The 18,656-nt window shown below is 41.6% G+C and overlaps 1 protein-coding gene across 1 annotated transcript in view; it reads left to right on the plus strand.

The window, feature by feature from the left end:
* The window catches only part of LRRK2 (leucine rich repeat kinase 2), a 163,363-nt gene that overhangs the window by 42,060 nt on the left and 102,647 nt on the right, over positions 1–18,656 (plus strand). The window contains exons 8-13 of the mRNA XM_038765259.1: positions 3,610–3,729; positions 5,856–5,986; positions 6,101–6,180; positions 6,823–6,929; positions 11,009–11,138; positions 13,834–13,958. Of these exons, the coding sequence (XP_038621187.1) occupies positions 3,610–3,729; positions 5,856–5,986; positions 6,101–6,180; positions 6,823–6,929; positions 11,009–11,138; positions 13,834–13,958 (693 nt within the window). The remainder of the gene's footprint in view (positions 1–3,609; positions 3,730–5,855; positions 5,987–6,100; positions 6,181–6,822; positions 6,930–11,008; positions 11,139–13,833; positions 13,959–18,656) is intronic.

Here is an 18,656-nt window from a genome sequence, read left to right on the forward strand (position 1 = left end):
GAGCCTGGTGACTAGAGGAGCAGGTTTTCAGGCTCTTTGTGGTTTATTCCAGCAGTGACCAAAGTCACAGCCTCATCCATGGCATGGTCTTGTCAGCATTCTAGAAGTCCAGAAGGCCACAGGCCACCAGTTGTTTTGGGCATGGAGCAGGACTGAAGGGAAGTCCCACCCCACTAACTGTGGTTGTCCCTCAAGGTTCAGTTCTGGGTCCCCTTGTATTCTCATCTATACGCACTCCCTTGGAGACTCATTTGCTCTCATGGCTTCAATTACCACCTCAATGCAGATGATTCCCAAGTCTACATCTCCAGCCCTGATATCTCTCCCTCTCTATAGTCTCCCATTTCCTCCTGCCTTCAAGGCATCTCTTCTTGGAAGTCCTGCCATCACTTCAAACTTAACATGTCCAAAACAAAACTCCTTAGCTTCCCACCCAAACCCTATTCTTCCCCTGACTTTCCCGTCACTGTAGACAGCACCACCCACCTTTCTGTCTTACAAGCCCATAACCTTGGCATTATCCTTGACTCCTGTCTCTCATTCGACCCACATATTCAGTCTTCATTAATCTTGTGATTCAGCCTTTACAAAGTCGCCGAAATCCATCCTTTCCTCTTCATGCAGACTGCTGCCATGTTATCTAAGCATTTGTTGTATCCCACTGTGATTACTGAATAATAATAATAATAATGATGGTATTTGGTATGCATTTACTGTGTGCTAAACACTGTTCTAAACTGGGGTAGATAAAAGGTAATGAGGTTGTCCCACATGCGGCTCAAAGTCTTAATCCCCATTTTCCAGATGAGGTAACTGAGGCACGGAGAAATTAAGTGACTTGCCCAAGGTCACACAGGGGACAAGTGGCAGAGCCGGGATTCGAACCCACATCCTCCGGCTTCCAAGCCCGTGCTCTTTCCACTAAGCCACAATGCTTCCCATGAATCAGCCTCCTTGCTGACCTCCTTGCCTCCTGCCCCTCCCCACTTCAGTCCATACTTCACTTCGCTGCCCGGATCGTTTTTCTATAAAAACGTTCAGTCCGTGTTTCCTGATTCCTCAGGAATCTCCAGTGGTTGCCCATCCGCTTCCACCTTAAACTCCTTACCATTGGCTTTAAAGCATTCAATCACCTTTCTCCCTCCTATGTCACCTCACCACTCCCCTACTACAACACAGCCCACCGACGTCTCTCTCTAATGCCAACCTACTCACTGTACCTCGATCTTATCTATCTCTCCACCGACCTCTTGCCCACGTCCTGCCTCTGTCCTTGAATGACTACCCTCTTCATATCTGAAGGCCTGTCTCTTCCGAGAGGCCTCCCCGACTAAGCCCTCCTTTCCTCTTCTCCCACTCCCTTCTGCGTCACCCTGATTTGCTCTCTTTATCCACCCATTCCCCTCTGCCCAACCCCACAGCACTAAAGTACCTATCTATAATTGATTTATTTACATTAATGTCTGCCTCCCCCTCTAGACTGTAAGCTTATTGAGGGCAGGGAATGTGTTATATTGTCATGTTGTACTCTTCCAAGCCCTTAGTACAGTTCCCTGCATTCATTAAGTGCTCAATAAATACGATTGACTGAGACATGAGCCTCTGACCCATCTGGAGCCTTGTAAGGAGGAGGAAGAGAAGGATACTGTGTACAAAGCACTTGTCTGCTGTGTGATCTTGGGCAGGTTTCTTAACTTCTCTGTGCCTCCGTGAGCCCCATGTGGGATTGTGTCCAATCTGATTAGCTTGTATCTACTACAGTGCCTGGCACATAGTAAGCACTTAACAAACACCATAAAAAAGCACAGTACTAGCTATTTGCGGAACAGTGGATGTAAGGGAGACAGTTTCAAATGCCCCCTTACCCTGTTCCGTCTGTTTTCCCCTCCTGCTTCTCCTTATTTCCTTCTGCCCCTCCTCCTTTCTTCCTCCCACTGTTGGGTAGGGACCGTCTCTATATGTTGCCAACTTGTACTTCCCAAGTGCTTAGTACAGTGCTCTGCACACAGTAAGCGCCCAATAAATACGATTGATTGATTGATTGATTTCCTCCTCTCCTCCTGTCTCTCTTCCTGTCTTTGAGCACACTTTCCTCTTCTTCCTATATTCCTCCCCTCTTTTCCTCCCTTACTGCCATAATATCCTGGCCCCCCTCAGGCTCTGCACCTAGGTTGTCTCCATGCTCAGTATGAGAAGTTGGCACCCTGGTACTCAAACACTAAAAGCTTATTTTTGCCTTCGTAATCCAATGTAGCAATGACTGTAGAGGTTGTGGTGTCACACTGTGGAATTAATTAGAGAAGCTTGAGATGGCTGTTAGGGCCCATTAAAATTTTAAAGTGATTATGTTTGCACTTTATTTGAATCGATCAAACAGTATTTAAATATTTAATAATAATAATAATAATGGTGGTTTTTGTTAAGCACTTAGTACCTGCCAAGCACTGTTCTAAGCACTGGGGTAGATACAAGGCAATCAGCTTGTCCCACGGGGGGCCCACAGTCTTAATCCCCATTTTACAGATGAGGGAACTGAGGCATAGAGAAGTTAAGTGACTTGCCCAAAGTCACACAGCTGACAAGTGGCAGAGGCGGAATTAGAACCCACAACCTCTGACTCCCAAGCCTGGGCTCTTTCCACTAAGCCACGCTGCTACTCTCATAACCTGCTCTCTTTTTATCTAGTTGACTTTTCTCAGAGGATCTGTTTAAATACAAGAGAAAATACAGCTTTGAAGGTTACACATAACCTTTCTAGATGGTTTTTGCTTAGAGAAAATGATCTAGTAGAGGCTCTTTTTTCCTTCCTCTCCCCAACTACTTCGTTCTCTTCAGCAGTCTAATTGCTGCTTCAGGAAGGGATAGAAGAGTCATTGATTGCCACACCTAGATATAGAACAGTAAATTCCACTACTAGTACTGCTGCTGTTGATGGTAATTGTAGGAAATCTGTAGGAAATCTCAATCCATGTTGAGATTTAAGGAAGTGTTTTAAAAACAATCCTTCCAGTTACAAAAGGGAGAACCATCTTGTATTCACAAGATGACTAGATTCTGCAATGACGTTCTTAACCGCACAGGCTGTCCTAGGGGAATTTCACCATCGCTGATGGCATCTTCAAACATAAAGTACGATTTTATACATATATCCATCTTCTGCTCTATCTTATTTTCCCAAGCGCTTTAATACGCTACTCGGCACACAGTAAGTGCTCAAAAAATATCAATGTTTGATTCTTCTCATGGGTAATCTTTTAGCAAAGTGAAGACTGAGGACAAACTTTGGGATGAGGTTGCTGTTATTTGATAAAGGGATAAAAATGCTAAAGAGAGTGAAATTGGCCTGGAATGTGTGAAGGTAAAGAAGTATAATTTTTAAACATGCCGATAGATGCCAAAGAAGGCAGTTCTGCCCTTCACATTTCTGGCAAAAACAAAACGCTAGGCCAGATGGATCACTGACCCCTTTCAGTTTGGGATTTCTTAGGTTCTTATTTTCTAGAATCATTGTACTAATTACCTGCCGTGATGTAATATGTCATATGCAAATGAAGCACATCATTGCTTTGATATAGATTTAACTGACACTTTAGGTTTGCTTTTTTTTAGGAAATTTCTTTAATATCCTGGTTTTAAATGAGGTGCATGAAGTCATCGTGAAGGCTGTTAAGCTGTATTCGGATAATGCCAATTTACAGATTGCAGCTCTTAGCTGCCTGGCTCTCCTCAGTAAGTCTACCTTTCCTTGTCGTGATGAAAAGTAATAAGCAATAAACTTTTAGACTCGGGAAGAAGAAAATAAGTTGGGAAATAACTCATGGAAGACCTGGACTTTCAAGAGGGCTGTAAAGATGGACAGAGTTTTGGTTTGGTAAAGTTGAAGTTGAGGGGAGTTGCACCCCTAGGAGCCACATAATTAAGACTGGTTCCTGTTGGAGGCATTGTTTTGAAGGGTTACTGTATCATGCCATTGTAATGTTGTGAATTGAACATATCCAGATTTGTGTTTTTTTAACTCTGTAGAATTTTAACTCTTCAGTACTGTGAGGACGAATATTATTGGTTCAAACATATTTTGTCTGTAGAGTTTTTAAACAATAACACACAAAAAAGGAGTGGAAAATGGTGTATTTAGCAGGCATTGTGTGTAGTGGAAGAACTTCTAGACTGTGAGCCCACTATTGGGTAGGGACTGTCTCTATATGTTGCCAACTTGTACTTCCCAAGCGCTTAGTAAAGTGCTCTGCACACAGTAAGCGCTCAATAAATACGATGAACTGTAGCCCTGGAAGTTGAAGGTCCTAGGTTCCAGTCCTGGCTCTGCCACTTGTCTTGCGTGACTTTGGGTAAGTCACTTAACTACCCCGGGCCTCAGTTTCCCCATCAGTAAAATGGGGAGACTAATACCTAACCTTACCTCCCAGGGGTATCATGAGGGGCAAATTAAAATAAGAATGTAAAATGCTTATGGTAATGAAAGCACTAAGTAGAACTCGGTTTTTACTTAGCTTGTGAGCCCCGTGTGGGACGGGGACCGTGTGTCCAACCTGATTAGCTTGTATTTATCCCAGTGCTTGACATTTGGATCTGCAGCCTTGATTCCCCCCTCCCTTGGCCCCACAGCATTTATGGACAAATCCATAATTGACCTATTTATATTAATGTCTGTGTCACCATGACCCGTACTGTAAGCTCACTGTGGGCAGAGAATGTACCTACCAACTCTGTTGTGCTTTCCCAAGTGCCTACTACAGTGCTCTGCACACAGTAAGCACTTAAGAGAAGCAGCGTGGCTCAGTGGAAAGAGCATGGGCTTGGGAGCCAGAGGTCATGGGTTCTAATCCCAGCTCCACCACTTGTCAGCTGTGTGACTTTGGGCTAGTCACTTCACTTCTGTGGGCCTCAGTTGCATCATCTGTAAAATGGGGATTAAAACTGTGAGCCCCACGTGGGACAACCTGATCACCTTGTATCCCCCTCCACCCAGCGCTTAGAAAAGTGCCTTGCACATAGTAAGCGCTTAACAAATGTCATCATCAGCAATAAGCGCTCAGTACATCTGATTGATTCTCTCATGTTTTTGTGACCCACTTCGTTTGAGTTGTTTCACAAGATCTAATGTTTTCTTTTTCCTTGAATTAAACACGCTTTCAAAACAGCATGTAAACATTTTAAATACATGGGTTGAGTGACAAAAATTAATGTACTTTCATTTTCCATTTATTATCAACTGCTTTAATTTGTTCCATGTAGATGGCCCAACTGAATGATTGAAGTCCATTTGGACTGTCTATATGGAGTAAATCAACTAGATAAAATTGGTAATACCTTAGCTTGAGCTCTAGGTTTGTCCATTATTTTTTAAGCTTTTTTTTTTTTTTTTTTTTTTGAGAACAGCTTTTTTGCCTGTTTCTTTCGACAACTCATTAAAACCCATTACAAGCTTTGGGCCTTTGCTTCAGGACCTACTAGTCTCAATCTTTTGGAGAACTGAATCTCTAGGGTAGATCCCAGATGTCTTCCAGACTGGGATGGATTTGGGATTTAGTTCTGGACCTAATGAAGCTATTCAGGGCCAGCCTGAATATGCAATTCCAAAGCTGCCCCAGAATTGTCTGGTCTTTACGATTGGAAGCCAGAATTCTCTGCAGCTCCCTGCAAGTAGCCTGTTACTTAATCACCCCATATTCTTTGTTCCGTGCCATGTCTGAATGACATTTATTATGATGGTTTTCTTACCAGATGTCAGGATTTTACTTGTACAGATATTGTGTTTAAGTGGTGAATTATTCATGCAATTTCTGTATCATGCAGTAACTCACAAATGCATTTTTGATTTTAAATGTATTCTGAAGCCGAAACCATTGTTTTAAACCGAGACTTGGAGGAAAGCAAGGAGGCGGAGGAAGAAGAGGAAGTAAATTTATGCTGGTTGGGAGCATGTTACAAAGCACTGACTGGACATAGGAAGAACACACTCGTGCAGGTTAGCTGTCCAGATAACGTGTGATTTGGTATTTGTTTTGTAGAGTAGCTTGAACTTTTGCAACTTTATTTTGGAATCTGGTTTGAACTTTTCTCATTTTATTTTGACGTATAGGAAGCTGCGTGCTGGGCCCTGAATAATCTACTTATGTACCAAAGCAATTTACATGAGAAGATTGGAGATGAAGATGGCCAGTTAGTATGACTAATATACATACTGTAGATTAATAGATACATTGCATATATTAATATATTATATTAATTAATATAATATAATATTGCCTATATAATATCTAATATTGATATATAATATATATATATAATTGGTTGATTGATTGACCCAATTGACCCCATGCAACATAAAGAAGCCCTTCTTTCTGTAGAGATTTCTGAGTTCTCCTATAGTTTCCTCGCACATAACAAGAGCTAGATTCACCCCATTCTGACCTGCTTTGAAATTGTATTTGCTATGTCATTATTAAAGTTAATAAATATCGTATAAACTTTAATTTTATCCATTCCTTGGAATCTCCCATTCTTGGTTCTCCCCACTCCATTCATTGCTGTAAAAAAAATACTCGATCTACTCGTGAATGAAATACTGAATAAATGCTTTTATTCTTAAAATCCCTAGGCCCAATTCTCCCTGTACCTGAAGTTTCTCTCTGGCAGTCAAGATGGGTAGTTTTGGAGTAACATTGTCCCAAAGGTGTTTGAAAAATATTTTCCTATGCAAAAGTAATTTGGGGTATTTTATTCAACAGTCTTAAAGTTATTACTAGGTGAATTTAGATTCTCAATAAAGTCATTGTTGCGATTGATTTATATTTATAAAAGGTACCCGGCACACAGAGAAGTGATGCTCTCCATGCTGATGCATTCTTCGTCAAAAGAAGTATTTCAGGCAGCGGCTAATGCTCTATCGACTTTATTAGAGCAAAACGGTAAAGTTTTTTTTATATCGTCGCCTGCCTATTTGGGAGCATGTAGGAGACCGGGGAACAAAATGAGGAATAGAAAGGGCCAGTCCTAGAGGCTGCTTTTCAGGGAGCAATTCTCATTTTAACTGCGCAAAATTTTGATGGGAAGGAAGGAATGGGCCAGGGGTGGTTGCTTTGTCCTCTGACATGCCTGGTGTGCTGGGTGGGAAATCCGTTGATTTGTCTTGGGGAATTTAAACAGGAAGAGGCATGGTCATTGTCATTTTTATGAGGAAGCATGACTTAACACCATGAAGTTTGAGCTCATTCCTTTCTATGCCTAAAAGTCAGGGATCTTGGCTGCTAACCCCAGCTCCATCGCTCATCTCTGTGGGACCCTGATCGAGTCAAGTGGCTCGTTGCCTCAGTTTCCTCACCTATAAAATGGAAGTGTAGATACCTGTTCTCACTCCTACTTAGACAGTGAGCCTCCTGTGGAATGGGGACTGTCGGATCTGATTGTGTCGATTTACTCCAATGCTATTGGCCGGTGTATAACAAATACTAAAGTTCATATTATTATTAATATCATTAATTTGTGACTGTTATGCAGCCTTTAAAAGAAGAACACTAGCCCGGGGACCTGTCTCTACCAACTGTAGCTGCTCCATGCTAAATTGACTTGAAAAGTCTTAAAACATATGGGTAAAATTCTGCCTTGATCAAAGTGGTAACTGAGGAAACAGCCGTTCCATTGGTTTTCTTTTCCATTTTCTTTTTTGCATGAGAATATTGTAACTCAGGTTACCTTTAATGCTAAAAATATACAGACATGTCCTGGATTTTAAATGTTTCACAAGTAGAAAATTTACAAACAAATACATGATAAAAACATATACTGGTCTCTCAAATGCCTATCATGACAGCACTAAGAATTAACCTGTTCAGTTACAGGTTCGTATCTACACGTAGAGCCATTCACTTTTCACTTCCATACTTCATATATAATAATAATAATAATTATGATATTTGTTAAGCACTTTCTATGTGCCAAGCACTGTTCTAAGCGCTGGGGTAGATATAGGGCAATTAGGTTGTCCCACGTCGGGCTCAGAGTCTTAATCCCCATTTTACAGATGAGGTAACTGAGGCCCAGTGAAGTGACTTGCCCAAAGTCACACAGCTGACAAGTGGCGGAGGTGGGATTAGAACCCATGACCTCTGACTCCCAAACCCGGGCTCTTGCCACTTAGCCACGCTGCTTCTCTGTATTATCGGTCAACAGTACTTACTGAGCGCTTACTGCATGCAGAGCACTGTACTTAGTGTGTCACATTTCTCAAAGATATGTTTTTTACCTCTTGTTAAAATTAATGAAACTTTGAAATATATTTGAACATTACAAACCAGAGGCACAGGGTTTTTTTGGTTTTTAATCTCAGGCATTTCACTCCCATCCTCTATTCCCCTGATTAGTTTGTTGGCAGTGTGGCTTAGTAGATCATGGGAGTTCAAGCTCTGCCGCTGGTCTACGTGTGTCTGTGGATCAGATACTTAATTTCTCTGGGTCTCAGTGTCCTCATCTGTAAATTGGGGGTAAAATGCACTTTGATCCCCATGTGGGACAGGGACTATGTGTAATCTCATAACCTCATCTCTACCCTAGCTCTTGGCATGGGGTAGGCCCTTGATATAATTGTAGCATCAGACCAGTGCTATAACACTACAAAATTGAAGTTTCCCTATTTAGACACCTAAAGGTCACTTTGAAATTTGTGTACATTCAATTTCAAAGTCACTTTTAGGTATCTAAATAGGTAAATTTCAGTTTTGTGGTGTTGTGGCATTGGTTTCATTAAAGTTAGATTAGTGATTATGAGGAAAATATGTCATCAGTACACCCAGTTCTGCCATAATGATGGTTTTCAGTATGCATTTTTGACTAGCATGAGATTGGATAATTAGGTAATATTCTATCGTCATTCATTCAGTCATATTTATTGAGCGTTTACTGTGTGCAGAGCACTGTACTAAGCACTTGGGAGAGTGCAGCAGAATAATAAGCAGAAACATTCCCTGCCCACAATGGCACAAGGTTGTCTGGGCTAAGCATGCCCCGACTCGCTACCTCTGTTCTACCTCCCTCCCAGCCCCACAGCACTTGTGTATATATGTACATACTTATTATTCTATTTATTTTATTTATGATGTGTATATATCTATAATAATTATATTGATGCCGGTTTATTTGTTTCGTAGTCTGTCTCCCCCCTTCTAGACTATGAGCCCGTTGTTGGGCAGGAATTGTCTCTGTTGCTGAATTGTACTTTCCAACCGCTTAGTACAGTGCTCTGCACACCATTAAGTGCTCAATAAATATGACTGACTGAATGAATGAATGCTGCTCTATAGGAGTAGCCCCTTATGTACTTTTATGCTTATGCAAAAGGCATTGCAACTGGTGAGTATTAAAGTGCAAGTTTTCCTTAGCTCTTGTGTTATAAGAGAGGTGAGTGTATTACCACAGCTTTATCGTAACCATACGAGGAGTCAGAAGACCTGGGTTCAAGTCCCAACTCCTTCACTAAGAGAAGCAGCGTGGCTCAGCAGAAAGAGCCCGGGCATTGGAGTCAGAGGTCATGGGTTCAAATCCCAGCTCCGCCAACTGTCAGCTGGGTGACTTTGGGCAAGTCACTTAACTTCTCTGTGCCTCAGTTACCTCATCTGTAAAATGGGGATTAAAACTGTGAGCCCCTGGTGGGACAACCTGATCACCTTGTAACCTCCCCAGCGCTTAGAACAGTGCTTTGCACATAGTAAGTACTTAACAAATACCAACAGTATTATTATTATTATTATTCTTATTCATGGGTCTATCGTATGAACTTGGGGAAGTGACGTAACCTCTGGGCTTCAATTTCCTCATATGTAAAATAGAAATAAAATAGATTGTGAGCCCTGTGTAGAACAGTGCTAAGCACTTAGTACAGTCCTCTGCACATAGTAAGTGCTCAGTTAACACAACTGACTGACAGGGACTGTTTATCAATCAATCGTATTTATTTATTTATTCGTTATTTATCGTTTACATTCTCATAACCCTGTATCTACCCTAGCATTCACAGCTTAACTATGAATGGGTACATGTATTCAGATCGGACACAGTCCCTGTTCCACATGGGGCTCACAGACTAATTAGGAGGTAAAGTAGGTATTGTATCCCCATTTTACAGATGAGGAAACTGAAGCCTAGACAAGTTAAAGTGAATTGTCCAAGGTCAGATAGAGTGGCAGAGCTGGGGATTAAAGCCCAAGTCCTCTTAATTCTGAAGGCCGTGTGACTTTTCCAGTAAGTGACATTGCTTGATATCTGTCATCATAATAGAAATAATTATTTTTATCATTTGTGACTAATTTCAAGTCTGGTGTAGTCATTACTAAACTTAATGGTAATTTTTCATTTGAAAGCTAATTTTATTTCTACTAAAGCTTTTTGTGAAAAAAAATAATTCAAGTGTAATAAAACATATGGTAATCCTAAAAATATTTGAATAAGAACCAAGCTAAAACCACAATAGCTTGAAAAATACGAAAATATCATACTATATTGGACTTCACCTGGTCCATTACAAAGAACATTTTGAATTTGTGACAAGGTTAGTAGTTACAAGTTGAGCCCTTATTCAGTGAGTGCATTGTATCCTATTGCATATTGTCAATCAATGATACTGAGCGCTTGCTGTATGCAGAGCACTGTACTAAGCACTTGGGAGAGTACAATACAGCATTATTAACATACTCATTATAGGAAAGAACAGGGGCCTGGGAATCAGAGGACCTGAGTTCTAATCCCAGCAGTGCCACTTACCCAGTGCGTGACCTTGAGCAAGTCACTTAACTTCTCTGCACCTTAGTTCCCTCATCCACAAACTGGGGATTCAATACCTGGTCACCCTCCTTCATAGACAGAGCATCCCATGTGGGACCTGATTATCTTGTATCTACGCTAGCGCATAGTACAGTGTTTGGCACAAAGTAAGTGCTTGATAAATACCATGTTTATTATTGTCATTTGCAAAACTAACATCAATGTCATCTTGTAGGCAATATCAGAAGGATTTTATTGTCCAAAGGAATATACTGGAACGTGTTAGAATTAATGAAGAAACACTTACAATCCCCTGAAGTGGCTGAAAGCGGCTGTAAAATGTTAAATCATCTTTTTGAAGGAAGGTAATGAATGCTCTTAGTGTTATATGAAATGTTTAATAGTGACTCAGATGAAGTACATATACTCACAGTGGATTCTACTACTTATTAGCCAAGTTAAAGAGTTACTTAGTTTAAAGTTTGATACCTTGTTTTAATATTACTCCCTCTCAGTGAAAACACCACCATTCTTTATAAAATTCCTTCTGATGATTTGTCGTTATTGCTGTTTGGGTAACTCACTTGAAGAAAATAACATTGATTATGTTACAAATAGGTACTACACAATTGTGCTTCAAACTATTCAATACATAAGAATTGGCCAACAGAATTATAAGAACACAGGCTTTGGAGTCAGAGGTCATGGGTTCAAATCCCGGCTCCGCCAATTGTCAGCTGTGTGACCTTGGGCAAGTCACTTAACTTCTCTGGGCCTCAGTTACTCCATCTGTAAAATGGGGATTAAGATTGTGGGCTCCCCCGTGGGACAACCTGATCACCTTGTAACCTCCCCAGCACTTAGAACAGTGCTTTGCACATAGTAAGCGCTTAATAAATGCCATCATTATTATTATTAATTAGATTTGACATGTTTGAAGCCTGCAATTTATGTTTCTGAAAGTGTTTCACAATGCAGGAATCGTTATGGTAGATGTAACTTGAAATAAAATACATTTTAAGCAGGCTTCATATCACTTCCTTGCCAATACTTTTCCTTTCAAGAAAAGAGCTTCTAAGGAAGTAAATAGTGGTAATTCATCATGACTGGAAAATTCTTTCAGTGAAAAAAAGAGAAACTGGGTCGATTCCCCTAAATCAGCCCGATTTCATACGGTAGGTCCTCTTATTGTAATGGATTAAAAATTTAGTTTCACAATGTACAATTAGCTATGTCTTTTAGGCTACATTTACAGGTGGTTGTGTTCGTGAAGACTAGCGTAGCCTAAAGAATAAAGCACGGGCCTGGGAATCAGAAGGACCTGGGTTCTATTCCCTGCTCTTCCACTTGCCTTCTGTATGGCCTTGGGCAAGTCACTTCACTTCTCTGTGTTTCAGTTCCCTCATTTATAAAGTGGGGGTTAAGACTGTGCACCCCATGTGGGACTGGGCTGTGTCCAGCCTGATTAGCTTGTATCTACCCTAGCGTTCAGTACAGTGCCTGGCACATATTAAGTGCTTTCCATCTTATTGGGATAGTAAGAGCTGGGCATATAATAAGTGTTTACCATAGAAGCAGCATGGAGTAGTAAATAGAGCGTGGTCCTGGGAGTCAAAAGGTCATGGGTTCTACTCCCGGCTCCGCCATTTGTCTGCTGTGTGACCTTGGGCAAATAGCCTAACTTCTCTATGCCTCAGTTTCCTCATCTGTAAAATGGGGATCAAGACAGTGAGCCCCACGTGGGACAGGTACTGTGTCCAACCTGATTACCCCAGCACTTAGTACAGTTCCTGGCACATAGTAAGTGCTTACTATTATACTGGGCTAATAAGAGCTGGGCACATAGTAAGGGCTTACTATTTTACTGGGATAATAAGAGCTGGGCACATAGTAAGTGCTTGCTGAAGAAGCAGCGTGGTGTAATAATAATATTAATAATCGTGGTGGTATTTGTTAAGCGCTTATTAGGTGCCAGGCACTGTACTAAATGCCGGAGTGGATACAAGCAAATTGGAATGGACACAGTCCCTGTCCCACATGGGGCTCACAGTCTCGATCCCCATTTTACAGATGAGGGAACTGAGGCACAGAGAATTGAAGTGACTTGCCTAAGGCCACACAGCAGACAAGTGGTGGAGCTGGAATTTGAACCCATGATCTTCTGACATCCAGGCTCTACTCACTATACTATAGAGCACGCGCCTGGGAGTCAGAAGGTCATGGGTTCTAATTCTGGCTCTGTCATTTGTCTGCTATGAGCCCCACATGAGAAAGGGACTGTGTCCCAACCCAATTTCTTTGTATCCACCCCAGCCGTTATGTGCCAGTCCTACGTGCCTGGCACATAGTAAGCACTTAATACCATAATTATTTTTAATGTAGACCATAAAAAATACTTTTAAAATTCAGAGTCCAAGTACCTTTGAAGTGTAATGGGGATTTTCCACAGGGATACATGTGATATTCAAAATCAGTATTTGAGAAGTGAAATGCAATGCAGTCTATATTTGGGAATTTACAGGATTCCACTTTACTAGTAATCTTTACAAAAAATTAGTAGTTAGGACCAATTAATTTCCATTCTTTTTTTACAAAACCTTCCGGATTTTTTCACTGTACTCTTCGTGGAATTAAAAAATCTTGGGGATAGTAAAACATGGCTTCTGTGATCTTGTGTCTTGAATAATCTATTTAAATCCATTTAACAGAAATGAAATGATATGTACAGTTGACAAGGTACACATGAAGAAGCAGGGATTAGACTTGTATTTATGATATTCCTAACCTTAAATGAATCCTACGGCTTGAGACAAATGTATAAATACTAATTTGAATGTGATTTGTCATTGTCACAACATATTCAAATTTTATAACTGAAAGAATGATCAAAATTTCAATGTATTAGTAGTTCATTTACCAGCATTATGGATTAAAAATTCCTCTAAGTTTATCCAGCTTGAATTGAGTACCTCTTTTGCGGTGCAGTTACTTCTAACTAGTGAATTCTCAATTAAAGTGATTTTGACCCTTGACCGATTCTTGTAAATCTTCTATCTCTAGCGAGCCTCACCTCGATGTAGTAGCAGCAGTGGCACCCAGAATAATAAGAGTTATGAAAAATCATGAAAAGTCATTAACTGTACAGCTGGAGGCACTTCGAGCCATTTTACATTTTATCATCCCTGGTGAGTGGTATAATAGATTTTACCAAAAGTAATTAAGTGGGAAAATCGCAATTAGGGCTGTTTTCCAGACCATTGAAATAACTTTGATAACTACTTGGAGGATATGGACAATACTTTCCAAAGATATTCATTCATTCATTCATTCATTCAATCGTATTTATGCTTTAAAGTTACTTCTTTTGAAAAATAATTGTGTAGACAGAGAACTTATTTAGAAAGATGGCAACCGCCTTGAAATCTACAAACACTACAGTGTGTAATGTATATTGAAACAGTATTTATGTCTACTCTTTCCTTTGGATGGTTTCTTTCCTAGCTTCCTAATTTCCTTCATTTTGTCTTTAACATCATGCTGCCTATTTTAGAGCTATGTATTCTAGTTTCTATTTTGGTCGAATGCACCCCCATTTTCAAAAGCTTTCAAAATGCTACCTCCCCGGGGCTAATGTCCCTCAATAAATCCCCTCTTCCCGTGGTAATATCAGGTTTTGATGATCTATCAGCTGTCTTTAACACTTAGTGATAATATTATCTATTTACTGCATTATATCCTAGCCTCATTTTTTGGTCTATTTTCACTTACCAGGCATATCATTCAGTAGTATTTATAGAGCGCTTACTGTGGGGTGTACAATACACCAGAATTAGCAGACATGTTCCCTGTCCATTACAAGCTTACAGTATTCAGGTTAAACGAGAGACAGAAGTTGAGGATAATGTGAAGGTTATGGGGTTTTGTGACAGAAGTTGGTGGTGTTTACTACAGTTGTGGGAAAGTTGAGAGAAGGAGAGGGTTTGGATGGGAAGACAAGGGATTCTAATAATAATAATAATTATTATTATGGTATTTGTTAAGTGCTTACTATATGCCAGGCACTGTTCTAAGCCCTGGGAGAGATACAAGGTAATCAGGTTGTCCCACATGGGGCTCACACACTTAATCCCCTTTTTACAGATGAGGTAACTGAGGCACAGAGAAGTTTAGTGGCTTGCCCAAGGTCACACAGCAGACAAGTGGCAGAGTGGGATTAGAACTCCTGTCCTCTTGCCACTAAGCCACGCTGCTTCTATTTTGAACTTGATGATGATGGTGTTTGTTAAGCACACGTTACTATGTGTCAAGCACATGTTTAGTTGTGGTGGTCCATTAAAGAAGAGAAGCCCTAAAGGCAAATGCAAATGTGAGACTGCAGTGAAGGAGAGAGGTTGGGGCAGGAGAGGTAGATTTGGGGGTCATCCATAACCAGGTGGCAGTTGCAGCTGTGGGAGTGGATGAATTTTCCAAGGAAAAGAGTGTAGATGAAGAATAGAAGGGAACCTAGTACTGACCCTTGACGGACTCCAACAATTAGGTGGTGGAGGCAGAGGAGGAGCTTCAGCAGACTATTATTCTCCCTGCCTTCAAAGCCTTAGTTCATTCATTCATTCAATCATATTTATTGAGCGCTTGCTGTGTGCAGAGCACTGTACTAAGTGCTTGGGAAGTACAAGTTGGCAGCATATAGAGATGGTCCCTACCCAACAGTCTAGAAGGGGGAGGCAAACAACAAAACAAAGCATATTAACAAAATAAAATAAATAGAATAGTAAATGTGTACAAGTAAAATAGAGTAATAAATATGTACAAACATATATATAGGTGCTGTGGGGAGGGGAAGGAGGTAAGGCGGGGGGGATGGAGAGGGGGAGGAGGGGAAAAGGAAGGAGGGGGCTCAGTCTGGGAAGGCCTCCTGGAGGAGGTGAGGTCTCAGTAGGGCTTTAAATGGAGGAAGAGAGCTAGCTTGGCCGATGTGCGGAGGGAGGGCATACCAGGCCAGGGGGAGGACGTGGGCCGGGGGTCGATGGCGGGACAGGCGAGAATGAGGCACAGCGAGGAGGTTAGCGGCAGAGGAGCGGAGGGTGTGGGCTGGGCTGGAGAAGGCGAGAAGGGAGGTGAGGTAGGAGGGGTGAGGTGATGGACAGCCTTGAAGCCCAGGGTGAGGAGTTTTTACCTGATGTGTAGGTTGATTGGTAGCCACTGGAGATTTTTGAGGAGGGGAGTAACATGCCCAGAGCAGCAGCATGAAGTATTTAGATTGAAGTGGGGAGAGACAGGAGGATGGGTGATCAGAGAGGAGGCTGATGCAGTAATCCAGTCGGGATAGGATGAGAGATTGAACCGCTACCCTGCTAATTCAAGCTCTCATCCTATCCCGTCTGGACTACTGCACTAGCCTTCTCTCTGATCTCCCATCCTCGTGTCTCTCTCCACTTCAATCCATACTTCATGCTGCTGCCTGGATTATCTTTGTCCAGAAACGCTCTGGACATATTACTCCCCTCCTGAAAAACCTCCAATGGCTACCGATCAATCTGCGCATCAGGCAGAAACTCCTCACCCTGGGCTTCAAGGCTCTCCATCACCTCGCCCCCTCCTACCTCACCTCTCTTCTCTCCTTCTACTGCCCAGCCCACACCCTCCGCTCCTCCACCACTAATCTCCTCACTGTACCTCGCTCTCGCCTGTCCCGCCTCGACCCCCGGCCCACGTCATCCCCCGGGCCTGGAATGCCCTCCCTCTGCCCATCCGCCAAGCTAGCTCTCTTCCTCCCTTCAAGGCCCTGCTGAGAGCTCACCTCCTCCAGGAGACCTTCCCAGACTGAGCCCCTTCTTTCCTCTCCCCCTCGTCCCCCTCTCCATCCCCCCGTCTTACCTCCTTCCCTTCCCCACAGCACCTGTATATATGTATATATGGTTGTACATATTTATTACTCTATTTTATTTATTTCTTTATTTATTTTACTTGTACATTTCTATCCTACTTATTTTATTTTGTTGGTATGTTTGGTTCTGTTCTCTGTCTCCCCCTTTTAGACTGTGAGCCCACTGTTGGGTAGGGACTGTCTCTATGTGATGCCAATTTGGACTTCCCAAGCACTTAGTACAGTGCTCTGCACATAGTAAGCGCTCAATAAATACGATTGATTGATTGATTGATTGAACCAGCAGGGTGGCAGTTTGGATGGAGAGGAAAGGGCGGATCTTGGCGATGTTGAAGGAGCATCTCCTCAAAGAGGCCTTCCTCCACTAGGCCTTCATTTCCTCTTCTCCTGCTCCCTTCTCTGTCACCCTGGTACTTAGTTTTGCTCACTGTTTTCACCTGTCCTGCAGCCCTAAAGCACTTATGTACATATCCATAATTTTGCTCATTCATTGTTATAATTATTGAGCACCTAGCGTGTGCAGAGCACTGTACTAAGAGTACAATATTACAATAAACAGACACTTTCCCTGCCCACTGTTACCTTTTGGGCTAGAGGGGGAGTCAGACAGTAGTATATATAAATAAAGTATGTATATAAATATGCACATTTGTATAAGATGTATACATTTATACATGTAAATAGATTATAGTAATGTTTGTTTAGCCTTCTAGTTTTGTTCTCTGTCTCCCCCTTCTAGACTGTGAGCACACTGTTGGGTAGGGACCGTCTCTATATGTTGCCAACTTGTACTTCCCAAGTGCTTAGTACAGTGCTGTGCACACAGTAAGTGCTCAATAAATACAGTTGATTGATTGATTGACTAAGCTCATTGTGGGCGGGAAACGTGTCTACCAAGTCTGTTGTTTGTACTCTCCCAGGCACTTAGTATTGTGCCTGGTACATAGCAAGCAGTCAATAAATATGACTGATTGATTGATTGAGCTGATGTAGGAGAAGGAGAACAGCCAGAGATAGCAGGGGAGCCAGGAAAGTACAAGTGTCCCTGACGCCAAGGTTATAAAGTGTTTGCTGGAGAAGGAGAGGTGTTTCCAGGGTTGAAGACAGATGAGTGGTGGAGGAGAATTAGAATGGAGTCTGTTGATTTTGGCAAGAAGGAGCTCATTGGTGAGCTTAGAGAGGGCAGTTTCTGTGGAGTGGAGGGGGTGGAGGGTCAAGTAGAGAATTGGGGGAGAGGGTCTGGAAGTGTCAGATCTAGCAACTCCCTCAAGGATTTTGGGAAGGAATAGTAATGTGACTTAATTTACCTGCCCTTATTAAATTGTTAGCCTTTCAAGGGTATGAACCATGTCTTACTGTTTGCTTTTAAGTGCCCAGTTCAGTTTTCTTTTCACAGTAGACAACCATTACGTACTGATGAATGAATGCATTTTTCCTATCACTCTACCAAACACTTGGCAGCTCATTATCTGTATTTCTCTGTGCCATCAGGTTGAGGTATTCATCCCTTAAGATTGCTTCAAGTTCAGCTAAATTCCTCTTCTGTCTCCTTAATCTCACAAACGCACTACTTTGTGTTTTTCCTGTTTCCCACTATTCCTTGAAATCTTTTCATTTCTAGATTGTAGATTGCTCCCCCCTCCCCCCCCCCCAGTTTTCCTGCAATAATAACTGCTTGCCTCTTCAAACTTATACACGTAACATTATGTCTGCATTTTTATAACATATTTATGTTTTGCTGTGCTACTGGACAATGTAAAGTTCTGTGAGCTGTTAATACTCTGAAACATTTTGCTTATGGAAAAGTATTGTTCCCGTATTGGTAATGGGGGTGTTAATTAGCATGTAATTGAGGACTGATCATCTCAAGTATTTTTTAATCAATTTACAAGTCAGTTTTCAAAAGCAAAATTTAAAAAGTCCCCCTTAACTTATCCTTGGCACATTGTATGAGAGAATTTGCAGAATAATTTCTTGGGAAACTGATCGTTATGAT

This window comes from Tachyglossus aculeatus, chromosome 2 (genome assembly GCF_015852505.1).
Source record: "Tachyglossus aculeatus isolate mTacAcu1 chromosome 2, mTacAcu1.pri, whole genome shotgun sequence".
In the NCBI taxonomy this organism is placed as follows: Eukaryota; Metazoa; Chordata; class Mammalia; order Monotremata; family Tachyglossidae; genus Tachyglossus; species Tachyglossus aculeatus.